This window comes from Lineus longissimus, chromosome 1 (genome assembly GCF_910592395.1).
Source record: "Lineus longissimus chromosome 1, tnLinLong1.2, whole genome shotgun sequence".
NCBI lineage: Eukaryota > Metazoa > Nemertea > Pilidiophora > Heteronemertea > Lineidae > Lineus > Lineus longissimus.
Window position 1 is genome coordinate 11,497,979 of NC_088308.1, and position 15,340 is coordinate 11,513,318.

Below are 15,340 nucleotides of genomic sequence, written 5' to 3' on the forward strand. Positions count from 1 at the left end.
CAAATTCCTGGGTGAGATATTATGAGTATTATGTGTGCTCCAGTGCACTCGTGTTATAGAATTCATGTCAATTAGTGGTTGAAAAATGTGCAATACTTGCACTCTTTACATCCAATTTACACCATCTGACCTCTGTGACTTTGAAATGTACTATAAATCAAAAACCTGTATGACGTGCGATGTATTCTTGCTAAAGAGTGCATACACTATAACAAAATTGATATTAAAATCGATTGATAACACATGTAAGTGAGAAATAACACTTATAAAGTTTTCAGTGTTGCCCCCTGGTGGCCAGGTTAAGAACCAGACTGACCGAAATTTAGTGTTAGATGTCATACCAAGTTTCAAGTTCATAGCTAAATTGGTTAAGTATCAGACCTCTGTTTTGGTGCAATGTTCACGGACGACGACAACAGGCTCCCCTACGATGAGCAAAAAAGAAAGAAAAATGCATCCCGCTAAATTGTCCACAATCACACCAAATTTCAGTCATACCCCAAAAGTTGCAGAAAGTGCGATGACTACAGACGTCACAGTATTGTACCCAAGCTCCCCTAAGATGAGCTATAAATGAAAGGTTTAAGATGCAAATACCTCCTTGAAGTTTTACTGCCAGTCACACTGCCATAATGTCCACTCGTAGTCTAAGAAAAAAATTACTTTAATTTTAATTAGAAGTCCTCAACTTATCATGGCAGATATTGCTCCATGACTCTAGGATACCACGTCAACCAATGAAATTGGTTGACATCTGTTCAGTTTAAGAGTAATAGGACTTCGTTGGATTTTCAAGATGGCGGCCTGGTGGCCATATTTGTCAAGGGATTTGACTGAAAAATAGGGATATTGATAAGAGTACCTAGATACATAATCACATGAAGTTTGGTTACAATCCGATCATTAGTTTCGGAGTAATAGAACTTTGTTTAATTTTCAAGATGACTGAAAATCAGAGATGTTGTAGAGAGTACATAGATATACAATCACATGAAATTTCGTTGCAATCCGACTTTGTTTAATTTCTAAGTTTGCCGCCTGGCGGCCATATTTGGAGTTCGAGTGGGACAAATTTTGGGGGTAGAAAAGAGGGTCCCTAGATACATGTCCTCACAAGTTTAGAACCTTCCAGCTCAAATAGAAACAAAACATGCCACCTATCGGTGATTTAGTGAACTCTGACCTCTGTGACCTTGAAAAGTAGGTCAAATCAAAAACCCGGGTGATATGTATATATTGAGATATAGATACACCCACCATAAAATTTTTGTAACTCTACGTACAACCATTAGCTTCAAAAAGGCAAAACAACAATTTCCAAGATGGCTGCCTGGAGGCCAGAAAGTAGGTCATATCCCGAAAAAGAAAAATACGTCACACCATGTGAATATGTATGTTTTTCTTTCCTGTTTGCAAGGTGCGGCATTCAACTCGGTTCTACACGTAGTAATGACTATGACATCATTATTTCCATGTGACAACGTAACACCGGGAGGCTTGCACAATAACAAATTCCACATTTTCTGCTGTAATATGTTTGATTCTATCTATTGTTAATTATCATATGTTATCAGATTAAAAACTGTCAAAATATGCTAATTGTCAGTTTACCTACAAGCAAAGATATTCAAGGCCTGGATGCCATGTCAGGAAATTTCCCCAAAATTGAATTTAAATGGTATCTCTACTACAGGGTTTTAGCTGAAGACACATATTTTTTCTGGTTTAGGAAAACTGTCTTTTTCTATGGCTTTTCTACTGCAGGGGTTTACTTTACAACACAAAATTATTTTCTGGTTCAGGAAAATTGTCTTTTTTGCTGTGGCTTTTCTACTACAGAGGTTCACTTAGAAAAACTGTCCTTTTGCTATGGTTTTCTACCACAGGGGTTCAACTTAACACACAAAATTCTTTCTAGTTGAGGAAAACTGTCTTTTTTATGTCCTTCCTATTACAGAGGTTCAATTTAACACAAAATCTTTTTTTCTAGTTTAAGAAAACTGTCTGTTTTTAAGAGGTGAACTTCAGGACCAAAGAGGCGGATATGAGGAAAAAGAATTGTAATGTAACATGAATGAAATATAAAAATCTGAGAACCAAATTCAAATAGCTAACAAATCCAACAAACGCAATCCAAACCTTTGACTTCTTCACTGGAGGTGCTAAGGTTGTCTGGAAAACAATATCAGATTATTGAAAGTATTCCACATCTTCAGACTCTGAAGGCAGATAATTAATAATTTCAGCTTATATGGCAAAAGGGAAATACATCCCCTGACACATCACTGATGATTACTCTGGCAAGAAGGACAGCATATGCTCTCATGGGTGTCGGTCTTCACAGCTATAATGGTCTAGACCCTTCCACGTCAATGAAAATCTATGCCACGTTTGTCATCCCAAGACTTTTGCATGGACTGGAAGCCACCAACTTGTCCACAGCTCATGTTTCCCAGCTCGATCTCTTTCACCGAAAGGCGCTAAGACTGATTTAGAGTACAACCAGAAAGCACAGCTAAGTCAGCCATCTACCTTCTTCTAGGAACAACACCAATCGAGGCAACATTTCATGTCAACTCCCTATTTGGAGCCATCTCAAGACTCGACAGAAACAACCCTCTATGGCAAGTAAAGTGCTAAGACAACTATCCCTTAAATCAAGCACCTCGAAGAGCTGGTTCAACAAGATACTTATAACAGCCAAAAAGTATGGCATCAACATCCACCAGGCCCTTCAACACCCTTGGAAGAAATGCCACTGGAAAGATAACACCGCAATGTTGATTAAGGATTCCTGGACCAGCGCCTTAGTTTCTTACTCCCAAGTTAGGAAAATCCTCCAATGGATGATCTTCGACCGGGCATGGACAGGTCGCCCCCACCCTCTGTGGCAAGCTTGTAAAGGGAGGCAACATCTAGTTACAGAGGCAACTACAAGAGCAAGACTTCTGGTTGGTAGAGTTGGGGGGGACACTGATTTCTGCACTATGCAGTCTATGCCAGGGAGATGGACTACCCCCTCCACGGATGAAGACAGAGTTGTACTATGCGATTTTGAATGGCTGGGGATACCAGGTGGATGTGCTGACCTAACATACTACATACACACTGAATGGCAACACCCAAACTAAGGTAAGCTAAAATCCGAACACTTCAATAATTTCATCAAAATCTAATACCAATAGGGCTAACTCTCTATGTAGTTTAATTTGTCACAGACTTTATATTGCCAGAGACTACAAACTCAACCACCTGCTCTAACAGGGTTTCCTCGATTCTAACGGGAGGAATTCACAGAAAGAAGAAGGCAGATGATGGTACTGGTGATATTTTTCAGATCAAATACAAGAAGATGTAGTAAAAAACCCGAGCAAAATGTCCACAGAGTCTTTCACATCAGGTTCATGTACCAACTTAAAATGAGTTGTTTTTCTTGCTTGCCCATGGCATATTTATTCTATCACGTTATCATTTATGATTATCTTTATACATAGACACCAGTTTTACTGCAAATTGGCAATAACCAGAAAAACAAAAAAATCCATTTATACCACAGCAAAGTAATTCAACACTATCAGCTGGCATATCAAGTTGGTAAAACACATGTATGACTCATGAAAAAAGTATCTTGGTAAAACAAGGGGAGGGAGGCATGCTTTGTTCCGCAAAAAGCAAAAACAGGACACGAAAAAGTTGGAGAATCAATTACCCAGATTGCTGAGAATCAAGGAGAATCAGGCAGGCCTTCCAACTTGCCCAGCTGGCCAAGGAGAATAAGTTTTCGATAATGTTGGAAAAATTGTGTTGTTCGAGTCTTCCAACAAAATAGCACTGTGTTTATCTTACATGACTTTTTCAGGCACAACCTGCATCACATACTGATAGATAGAAAAATGCACCACCGGTTAATCTGTGGATAGTGTACATATGCATAAACTGGTTTTGTGCTTGCCCCACTGAGTAATACGTAATACGCCCCGCTCATGCGCAATACGTTCACATTGATACGCCACCTGTAGCTGTACTTAGTAACTTGATCATAATCCGGACTAATGCGGTTCCATTACAGGTAATTTCTGCTTTAGATCCGGGTCTATTCTAAGTTCGGCTATAAATCCGCTTATCCTATCCGAACTTAATAAGACCGCTCTTAGTGAGATCCGGACTTCTGTAGTCCGGATTAGCTGTAATGATAGCACAACTAATTCGGATGTTGTCCGCACTTGGCTGTAGTGGAACCGCAACTATTTTTAGCAGACTGAAACCCTACAAAAGAAACCGATGACCAGAATTGAAATGCGTGAATCAGCCTGGTGAGCTTTGGCATGAACAGTGGATCTATCACTCTAAACCTATTAACTGCATCCAACAGATCTAAACTAACCGTCATACCATAACCAAGTATGCGTGCCATAAAATCATTTATGATTATCTTTATACATAGACACCAGTTTTACTGCAAATTGGCAATAACCAGAAAAACAAAAAAATCCATTTATACCACAGCAAAGTAATTCAACACTATCAGCTGGCATATCAAGTTGGTAAAACACATGTATGACTCATGAAAAAAGTATCTTGGTAAAACAAGGGGAGGGAGGCATGCTTTGTTCCGCAAAAAGCAAAAACAAGACACGAAAAAGTTGGAGAATCAATTACCCAGATTGCTGAGAATCAAGGAGAATCAGGCAGGCCTTCCAACTTGCCCAGCTGGCTGGCCTGTCCTGGCCAAGGAGAATAAGTTTTCGATAATGTTGGAAAAATCGTGTTGTTCGAGTCTTCCAACAAAATAGCACTGTGTTTATCTTACATGACTTTTTCAGGCACAACTTGCATCACATACTAATAGAGAGAAAAATGCACCACCGGTTAATCTGTGGATAGTGTACATATGCATAAACTGGTTTTGTGCTTGCCCCACTGAGTAATACGTAATACGCCCCGCTCATGCGCAATACGTTCACATTGATACGCCACCTGTAGCTGTACTTAGTAACTTGATCATAATCCGGACTAATGCGGTTCCATTACAGGTAATTTCTGCTTTAGATCCGGGTCTATTCTAAGTTCGGCTATAAATCCGCTTATCCTATCCGAACTTAATAAGACCGCTCTTAGTGAGATCCGGACTTCTGTAGTCCGGATTAGCTGTAATGATAGCACAACTAATTCGGATGTTGTCCGCACTTGGCTGTAGTGGAACCGCAACTATTTTTAGCAGACTGAAACTCTACAAAAGAAACCGATGACCAGAATTGAAATGCGTGAATCAGCCTGGTGAGCTTTGGCATGAACAGTGGATCTATCACTCTAAACCTATTAACTGCATCCAACAGATCTAAACTAACCGTCATACCATAACCAAGTATGCGTGCCATAAAGGATATAGGCTACACATAGCTTAAGGTAGTTGTTAGGCTAACTGTGCAGGTGGGAAAGCTCACTATAATACTCACACTTTCTTCAACCAAATTTTATATCTGCTAGATTACTGTAACCCGGGAAATATTCATCGTTATTTCAGTTCGGGGTTTCTGAAATTGCATCTTTGGTGTAGTTTTAATTAAAACCTTTTGAAAACACTGTTACAGTAATTAATATCAAATTGTCTTTTTCCTGTATTATCTAATTGTTTGTCAACACAAGATACAGAATGCAAAACTAAAACAGGTAAAATGCACACCGGTCCAAAATTTGGTCTACCAGGTGAACCAAGTTTCAAGTCGATAGCTCCAGCAGTTACAAAACGTGCCTTGCTAACGGATGACGACAACGACGATGACGGACATGGATCCTAAGCTCACCTCTCTGGAGTTGAGCTAAACAGTAACTGAAATTACTGTAACAGAGTTGTTAAAATGCTACAACTAAAAGTATGCAAAACTTGCAATACAAAAAACCATGAAATAAAATGGATGCAAATACATTTTGTCTTTCCCGGGTTACAGTAGGTTCCTAAATTCCTCATCTTACCCTCAAAATTCATTCAGATAGATAAACATCTCAACTTATTGCAAAAGTTGTAATCACTGTTGTCAACCAAAAAAGCATTTCATTGGCGATGCGGGAATTGGAATAAATTCCAGGTTTGTTTCATGCTATGTTCTGGGTATGTGACCGGAAACATTCAACACCGTAAATGCTCTTGCTTCCACAACAAAGACTTTCAGCATGAAGAAGAGAACAAACAGGCAACAAGCACACAACTACAAGACAGAAACACTTTTTATGCTGCCAAGTTTAAAGGACTGACCTTGTCGTGTTCTTTCTTATGATCCTTCAACTCCTGGATCAGTTGCTTATGCTCAGCGATCAATTTCTTCTGTTCTTGCTGCTGTTCAGCAAGTTGGTGCAGTATCTCGTCCTGTTTCTTTAAGTTGTTTTGAACTTCAGCCTGTCAGGATAGAAAACGTCTATTATGTACTTACCGGTGATTATCCAGTCCAGTTGCCGTAGGATTTTATAATGGATTACATGTAAAACAAGAGGCCCAAGGGCCTGGCGCTCAGCTAAAATATATGAACATTGAAAGTACCCGATAGATCTCTTTCAACCTCAGTTTTGTCAATATATCAGGCAAACATACCAAAGTAAAAAGACTTTTAAATGGTGACAAATATGCCACTTATTAGTCAAATCTAAGTGCCTGAGCCAGGCTGACCTTGAAAAGTAGGTAAAATAGAAAGCCCATGTGATATCATGTAAAGGAGACTTATTGTACACCAACCATAAAATTCATGTCACTCTGGATACAGCAAAGGCTTTAAAATAGAAAAAAAAACCAAGATGGCCGCCCACCAAATTATTCAAAAAAGTAAAGAAAATGTATTTACAAGTGAAAAAAGTAAAAATTAAAAAAAAAAAAAATTGACCCGAAGTGGGATTGGAACCCACAACCTTCAGAGTCATACAAGAGCGGGAAATTCAAATCAAGCTTAAACTAGGTCAACACAGATTTTGGCTCAGTAACGCCAACTGGTAGTATCAATCAAAACTACTCTTAGTAGTTTCAAGACCTACATGCATGCGGTCCTTTTCAACTTTATTTCAAGCTTCTATCTGCTTGAATAAAGCGCCAAAAAATTGTTTTGTGATTTAGGCTTTTTGCCCCCTGGTGGCCAAACTGTTAATCCTGCCGGACCCACACTTGGTCTATTCAGGAGTCCTGAAGGGTCTAAATGGCTTATAGGGAAAATCTATCGCCTATCCGCCATAGTTTTGAAACGTGCCTGTTTAACGGACAGACAGACAGACAGACAGACAGACAGACGGACATTCATTCTACCATTTACTCATATGAATAGCTCAGCTTGTCAGCTGAGCTAAAAATGCATAAGAAATGTTCTACTTTAATTAGAGGAAGGTGTTCATGGAATTGCTTTGATAGTGTAACAGGCCAGGGTACCCTACTCGTTGAAATTACTTCATTAATGACTCTATAAACCAATTCACTTCTGTCCCGAAACTAATAAGCCTCTTGAGTGTCAGCGGCAACCCGGGGTTGAATGAGAGATCCTACTTCTTTAGTGTCAGAGGCAACACCAGGTTACTGGTGATTTAGTCTAAGAAAATGGCAAATATATAATTCAATTGTCATCACAGTATGCTCTGGTTTTTGCTCAGAGACAAACATACAAAAGTCATCACAAAATTTCTGATGAAAGATCGAATTTACAATGACCATGCAACGTCAGTGACCGCTGGCGTGCTACGGAGCGGGGATCTGAAATTTGAAATTTAGATGCCCGGAGGTGCAATTTCCGGGCGTCTGAAGGGAGATTTGAGCATTCTGTCCCAAGAAAGCATTACTCATGGATGTATAATTGCGATGTCTGGTGCTGGGAATGTGCTTAGTGGTAAGCCTTGCGCAAAGGGCAATGTTTGAAACCGATTAAGGTTAGAGCTATGAGCTCTTTGTGGAGTACTTTATGCTTCGATTTGAGTGTGGTACAGGTGATCTTAATTGGGGTGCAGCATTTTAAGGCGAGCACAGTTTTGCTCCCGAGATTTAATCGATTGAGAGGCCTGGCGAGATCACTGTAACATTTCACCACACATCATCAAATTCACAGTGAAAATCAATTTAGTTTAGGATACTGCTATAAACAATGATCAGGGATAAAAATTGTTTCTTCACTATAAGGTGGCAGGAGTTAATAGTTCTCAGTGACAAGGCTTCATTAACAGAGCTTCTCGAGAAAAATAATATTCTTCCTTGAACATGTTGAAACCTGACACTAAAGGGATAGGATACACCATGGAAACTAGACACTCAAAGAGTTGAATTGACAGTGAGGAGTAAGCCTGGAAATGTAGACATCTTCACGAGTGCACAACTTCAACTGAATTGCAACAACAAATTTCTATCCCAAAGACATTTGAACTTAATCAGTTCATCAAACAATCTTTTCTGCTAACTGTAACTGTTGCTTCAAAAAATACTGGGCCAGACTGAGAAGAAAACTGACAGGATCCCAGCATTCCCTTGGTTTTTCCCCAGATACATGTACATCAACAATAACAAATCAATGTACTGGAACAATAGCCTTTCAGCAGGGGCACGCCAACCTCTGTATAACTTTTTTTCACAGCAACGACCCAGTGAAACGAAAACTAGCATTATAGCGTTTAAGACAAGATCACTTGATCTGAAGTGAACAATTTATTTCACACCTGAGAAAATGCCCAGTATTAGCAAACTGTTACATCAATGAAAGCAATTCATGTTAGAAGAATCAGGGTAGAATGAGTGTACATGAAGATAGAATTACAAAGCATACTACACTCTTAGGTTGCTATTATAAAGCAGTCTTAAGTGTCAGGTGATTTTGCACAATTTTACGCAAAATTGTAAGAACATATAATTGGGTACAAAAAAACATAATTTATGTTGCATGAATAGTATCAAACATAGATTTAGGGAATGCTTGATAGTATGGAACAACAGTCATAAAGAACAGTGGTTGAAGCGTGCTGCCTTCTAGATTGTTACATTAACATCATTGTGTGTTGAGTAAGAGTGGCAGAGTGCAATTTAAGATTGCCATATCAAGCCTACATGTACATGTACAACATCTTGTGCATTGCAAGATAAGAGATTCTGCTTAAAGATCAAAAGCTAGACGCTGTATTTACATACATATCACCAAAAATCCATTACTTCAAAATGGGTTCTTGATATCACTTATATTTAACATGAAAGATTGAGGACAATATTATTCAGATGTATGGTATTGCAGTGCAAAATTTTAAAACCAGGAAATGACTATTATCGCTGATGGGAACATCAGTGCTCCAATACATTTATTGGTGTCTCCCCCATCTCATCGTTCCACTTGTGTATTGTTGTGACTGGACAATGGAGAACAGTTTCATTTAAAGTTATCCACAGAAAAAAAACAGATGTAAGAACCTGGCAAAAATATTTTGAGATGGACAGATCACTGATAAAGACAAGTGACAAAAATACTGTGCACCCTTTAACTGTTCCATAAACAAAAAGCACCGTCACCATCAGTTTTAAAATTGCCCTAAATCTTAATTTCGAGATGAAACTTTCATTACCTCAGCCTTCTTGTTCTCTTGCGTTTTGGGGGGACTTTCCTCCTTTTCTCCCTCTTTCTCAACACCCTTTTCTATTGGCGCAGGAAGGGTCTTCGCCTCGGCCTTGACTGTTGGCTTCAATTCAGTTTCCTGTAAGAGGGGACACTCATTAACACAGGTTTATCATTTTACCTCCCAGCAATTTTGGACACTATTATAATAAAAATCAACAATTTTAGGTTGCATAAACCGCCCGTGTATAGGAGCAATATGAAACAAGCTTTCGGATCCTCTTTTCAATCGCTCTACACTGTACACTTTTACGAGTTAGAGAGTATTTCATCATGGTGGAATAAGCGTTTTTGCCCGCCGCTACAGGTACACCCCAATTGGGTTTTTTGGCCAAGTGCTCCCAACTTTAGTTTCGGTCAGGGTTTTTGTGGCCAAAAAGTACTATTTGAAAGTGAATTAAACATTTGTTTTGCTTCAGAGAATATAATCGCTTAGTTCTTTTTTAAACTAGACACCAACTTTTTTCTTTACTTCTTCTTTACTCTCTTTTTTCTCAGCAGTATCATCGGGTGCATGTGGATTAGGTGGTTCCCTCCTCTTTTCATCTCCTTTAGGAACTACAACAAAGAAATTAGAAAATGCAACACCCTACACTGCATTTTTATCAGTGCTTTAAACAAGCTGTGGGCTAATGGAACGTTCCCTTGGATTTAATTTCGCTGGTATCAAAAACCATTGGGGTGAATTTCCTGTTCTTTTAGCCTTCGAAAAACCTGTATTGTTTTTTCAGCCAACACAAATCTGCTCCCAATGGGTTTTTTTTCAGTGAAATGAAAAATCCTTAGAGGATTTTCAGACTCTCAAAAACCATGAGGGATTTTTAATTTTAACCAAAAAAATCTCTACAGGGAGGTTATTAGTGTTTGCCAAAAAACCTTATAAGATTTTTCAAAAGCTAAAAAAGCTTTATTGAAGACAGTGTAGTCATGAAACCCTTTTCAAAGACGACAAAAAAATTATATTTTCTTGAAATGGCACCAAAAAGCGTCACTACTAACTTCAAGAGTTCATATAAAATTTGCTACAATTCATAGCCTACACTCAACACTTAGACAAAACTGCAGTGAAAAGTCATGTTTTTAATTTGGAACTGTAATGGCCATTCATGACAATGAGAACTCCAGATCAACGAATTGATCAGTTGGGCAGATATGCGGCTTACCATCAAGCTTTGGAGGATCTTTAACAGGATCTTTCTTATCCTTTATATCCTTTCCACCCTCTAAAGGACTGTCTGGAATCCTTTTATCTGAAAACAGACAAAACGTGCTAAACAGCTTTAGGAGCGCTATCTGGACGAAGTATAAGGCACTGCCAGTGCATAATCAACTGTGATGACACTTCATGTATTTGGAAGTTTGCATGATTTTTTACTGATCAATTAAGTTATTGAGAATTGGAACTGGAATTCTAATCATAGAATCTACCACGGGCCATCATAGAATCTCCCACGGGCCATCATAGAATCTCCCACGGGCCATCATAGAATCTACCACAGGCCTCCGATGTAAAATGTGATTTGAGGTAATCCTCATGGATTCTACCATGGGTCCATCAATGATTCTATAACAGAAACGTCAGCCTGCGTACATTACTCACCAATATTGTCTAGAGGCATGTCAGGTTTATTGACATTAGCAGCGACATCGACAGCGACATGTTTCGTCCGGTCATGTGAATACAGTGTGGTGTATGTACTTGCAAAGAGAATGATCAAGCCCAGCACAAGGACGATCTGAAAGGAAATTCAAAAGTCTTCATCAGTGAGCTCTTTTTAATTGAAGATTTTAAGAGATAATGCTTCATACTTGATGAAGTAGCCATTTTCTGTGTATTGCTGAATGGACTCACTCACTCACTCACTCCTACAACTTGACATTTTTAAGTCAGCTGTACCACCACAAGCTGACTGGACGGGTGTTGTAGACAAGAGGCCCAAGGGACTGGCGCTCAGCTGAGTTAATATCATTAATATCTTCCCGGTGTTTAGTTCATTATGCATGAAAATGGCATGCTCCATGGTATTTGATATCCTTTTGCGTTCACTACGGTACCAATGTTTTTGGTTGACATAATTATGCCACTGTTCATTCCTCAATCCTGACCATAATTCGGGTGAAATCATCGTATGAAAATATTTACCGAAACATGAAGTTTATGCCATGAATGAGGATACTCATTGTCATAGCCTCGTTTACAAGTACGAAGTATTTTCCCGCGAATATTCAAAACTGCTTGGCTCCTTGCCAGTTAAATAACATGTGACTGTACACAAAATAGAAAACTTTGATGGAAATTGTAAATCATTTTTTTATCTATCAGGGGAAACAAGCTGATGATGATCAAATAAATCATTCATGAGAAATCGTTTTGTTGCTGAAGCTTGCATGACGAAGTTAATGCTAAACCTTTTCTTGTGCTCTACTGCGCCACCGTAGTTTTCTATTTGGACCAGCGATGACGTCATTTCTGGTGATTCCCTACGTTGTCCAATGAGCGCTTTTTAAAATGTGCCATTTGGTATTGTACAGTATGCAATGTATTTTTTCAGCGCTGCCAGTTGCTGAACAGAATGCCGTAGCTCCCTCAATTTCCAATCAATTTTTATGGGAGTGACATTATTGTATTGCTTAGAATGTCTACTTTTTACTCATGAAAGAATCGTAGAACTAAAACTTAATAGGCGAACAGAATCATGCCGATTCACTGCACTTACTGTGGGAATTCTCCACTTCAAAATACATCGGCGATGTCATCGCGAACAGAGCATGCAGTTCCGATATCGTTTTCACAGAAATGTGGCCAAATTTTCAAGAACTAATTTCTGAAAGTAGTCCCTAAAGACCTTATGACTTCCACTGAAATGAACTAGTGATAATATTGCCTACCAGACTCCTTTTTAAGCAGAAAATTGGGTACTTGAGTGTCATTGAGCTCCAAGATTATTGCACATGGCGTAAACAACATGCCGCCATTTTGTCTCCGCTTCGGTATTTCGTACGCCGCTTATAATGCACCTTCTCAATTAAAACCAACATAATAAGGCCTTACATCGTTGATTGAATAGGAACACCACACAAAACACAATAAAGTGGGGGTACAATCGATTACGAAGCTGAAGTTAACAGTGATTTATTCCTGGAGCTACTGCTTTTGTTGTGTAGCTGCCATGTTTTGAGAACTGGCAAATAGGAGACTTCATTGATGGCTGACATCATCGGGCGGGAATTTGAATCGGCAGAAATAATTAAAAGGCAGGTAGCGCCCTCTCCTGTTAAAATTTTGAACTTTTTCTCAATAAAATAGATTTTCAAGAATTTTATCTTAATATTAGAGCATATTTCGACTAATTCTGCTGCTCCTAGGCCGATATAGGCCAGTTTCCTTCATGCACTCTCGCTCGCAGGAAGTAGGTCGAATGGCGACAAATTTTGTTATGAAAGTAGAGTTTGACCAGAAGTATCCAGAAATGCAAAATTGAAGTCTCTGGGTCTTACGGTTACAAAATGTGCACCATGGGTTTAACGGATGGACGGATGGATAGATGGATGGATGGATGGATGGATGGATGGATGGATGGATGGATGGATGGATGGATGGATGGATGGATGGACAGACGGACGCCACTGAACAACTTATTTGACAAGCTCGGCTGACTTAGTCAGCTGAGCTAATAATATGTATTTTTTCGTATATGTCAGAGTGGGCTCTTTGGGTGATTTTCAAGAATTAGGCGCCAAAATTTGGCAGGTTTCTTTGTCAAACTGTCAAGAGCAATAATGGTTACAAACTACTGGTGGCCCTACCTGTGCTACAGCTTTACCATTTGACGCGAGCGACATCACCCGAATAAACATAATGGCAGGGAAAAGGTAACAGATCATTGTACCCATTGTGGCACCAGTTAAACCAAGCACAAATTCAACTGAAAGTAAAGAAGAAAAGACAATGTAAATTTCATAGCTACTTTCAAAAGGGTTTTTTCTGAAAGTATCTGAATCTGACTCATTTCAAGTCTCAGAACCTTATAGAGTGAAAGGAGTAGATTTTATGGCTATAAACTTCAAACTGTGCTACTCTACCAATAAGCGATCTGAATTCTTGATACTTAGTGTGGGTGGTTGGGGTTTGTCTCTAACCCTAAAAATGGTCTTTGCGGTAAAGATCATCTTCCAGCTAAAAGACTGTCCTCGACCTGCTAATTCCTTAGCCAAAATGATCTGTTGGTTTTATCAACATACACCTCAGTAGACATTGCAAATTTGGAAGGTTATTTTATGTAACCATTTAAATAGTACTTGATTGACGAATTTCTCTCTATTCTGGATACATTATAAACAACTAATGAATTTCTTCAAGGATAGCAAGTGTTTTGAATAAGGAGGAGAAGCACACATGACTGCTAAATGTGTTGTCAATAGGTCTTTTACATTGAAGAAATGTAAGCTTGTATGTAGTTTTCAGTAGAAAATAGATTATTAGTAAAGAAATAATTTCAGGGTGTTTCAAAACCATTAGCCAGTAATCATAATAACATACATGGATAATTCTTGATAGATTTATATTACAAAAAGAAAAGCTTACCATTCGGCACAACCACACCCACCATGAATGTGCAGATGATAATACCCATGGTGATCAAACGGAAACGCCCTTCTGGAATGCGGGTACTGCCTCCAATGTTATCATGGTATGATGTCTTTTGCTACCAAATAGAATAAGTGAAAGCATCCTTTAGCAACTGAACAATTTAAGAGTTCTACTGCGTAATGTGATGTAATTGTGCAAACTCATCTACACTGTTTTTTGCCCTTTTTGTCTGAGCATATCAAAAATGGCAATGTTGTCCAGGTTCTGCGAAAGAATGACTTTTTGCTCGCCTTTCATTTATTTTTAGATTGATTTTTGCAGACACAGCGTGGAGAGAAGTTACAGTTGTTGCCCATCTCTGATCCAGTGTGAACTTCACTGCACCAATGAATGCTCCCAAAAACAACTTTGTACAAATGAATAGAACTTTTCCATACAAAAGTGTATATGTGACCCATCACAGCAAAAGCAGGTGCATGTCGCTCTGAGCTAGGCAGGTTGAGACGGACTGTTTGTTCATTTCTCTATTGTCTTCCTTTTGTGAAATATGAGCACATCAATTTCTCCCATTATCTCCTGGTGTCATTTAGTCTCATCTTCTGTGCGACATGTGCCTGGTTTTGCTGCGACGGGTCACATATTGAACATCCCCTCATTTTATGATGAAAGCCTGATATGCCAGGAAATGATAAAGTAAAGCCCAACATGCTGCAAGAGTTTCAGACTTACCTCATGAGCAAAGAGAAGCGTGTGAATGGCAGCACGACAAGGGAAGATACACAGAGGGAAGCTCACAGCTATCGACAAGACAAAGCCAAACTTGACCACTTCTGTGAACACAGAGGACTTGAGATTGGTGAGGACATCGCCGGCAATCTCCACGTTGTAGAAGGCTATGTAGCCAAAGAAACCAACCTGCAAATAGGTCATATGTCATATTCTGGTTATTTGTTGCAAAGTTACAATGCAATATATTGATATTTGGGAAATTGTTGGATGCATTAGCTTCAGAATCAGGCATCATAATGCACAATCAATCAACATTAATAAATATTTTTTTACAACAAATAGTATATGTCCTAATTCTATAGACATATGTGACCTACTACTGCAAAATGAGTCACATGTCGCTCTG

General features: G+C 38.9%; 1 protein-coding gene across 6 annotated transcripts in view; it reads right to left on the reverse strand.

Moving 5' to 3' along the window:
- LOC135488224 (solute carrier family 38 member 10-like) overlaps positions 1–15,340 on the reverse strand; it is a 57,886-nt gene that overhangs the window by 6,462 nt on the left and 36,084 nt on the right. For 4 of the 6 annotated variants that reach the window (XM_064772743.1, XM_064772735.1, XM_064772769.1 and 1 more), the window contains 8 exons: positions 14,935–15,120; positions 14,200–14,320; positions 13,422–13,540; positions 11,215–11,350; positions 10,778–10,864; positions 10,075–10,172; positions 9,565–9,693; positions 6,254–6,394 (listed from right to left, as the gene is read on the reverse strand). In XM_064772743.1, coding sequence (XP_064628813.1) covers positions 6,254–6,394; positions 9,565–9,693; positions 10,075–10,172; positions 10,778–10,864; positions 11,215–11,350; positions 13,422–13,540; positions 14,200–14,320; positions 14,935–15,120 — 1,017 coding nt within the window. The remainder of the gene's footprint in view (positions 1–6,253; positions 6,395–9,564; positions 9,694–10,074; positions 10,173–10,777; positions 10,865–11,214; positions 11,351–13,421; positions 13,541–14,199; positions 14,321–14,934; positions 15,121–15,340) is intronic. The other 2 variants (XM_064772752.1, XM_064772760.1) reach the window with 2 other exon arrangements.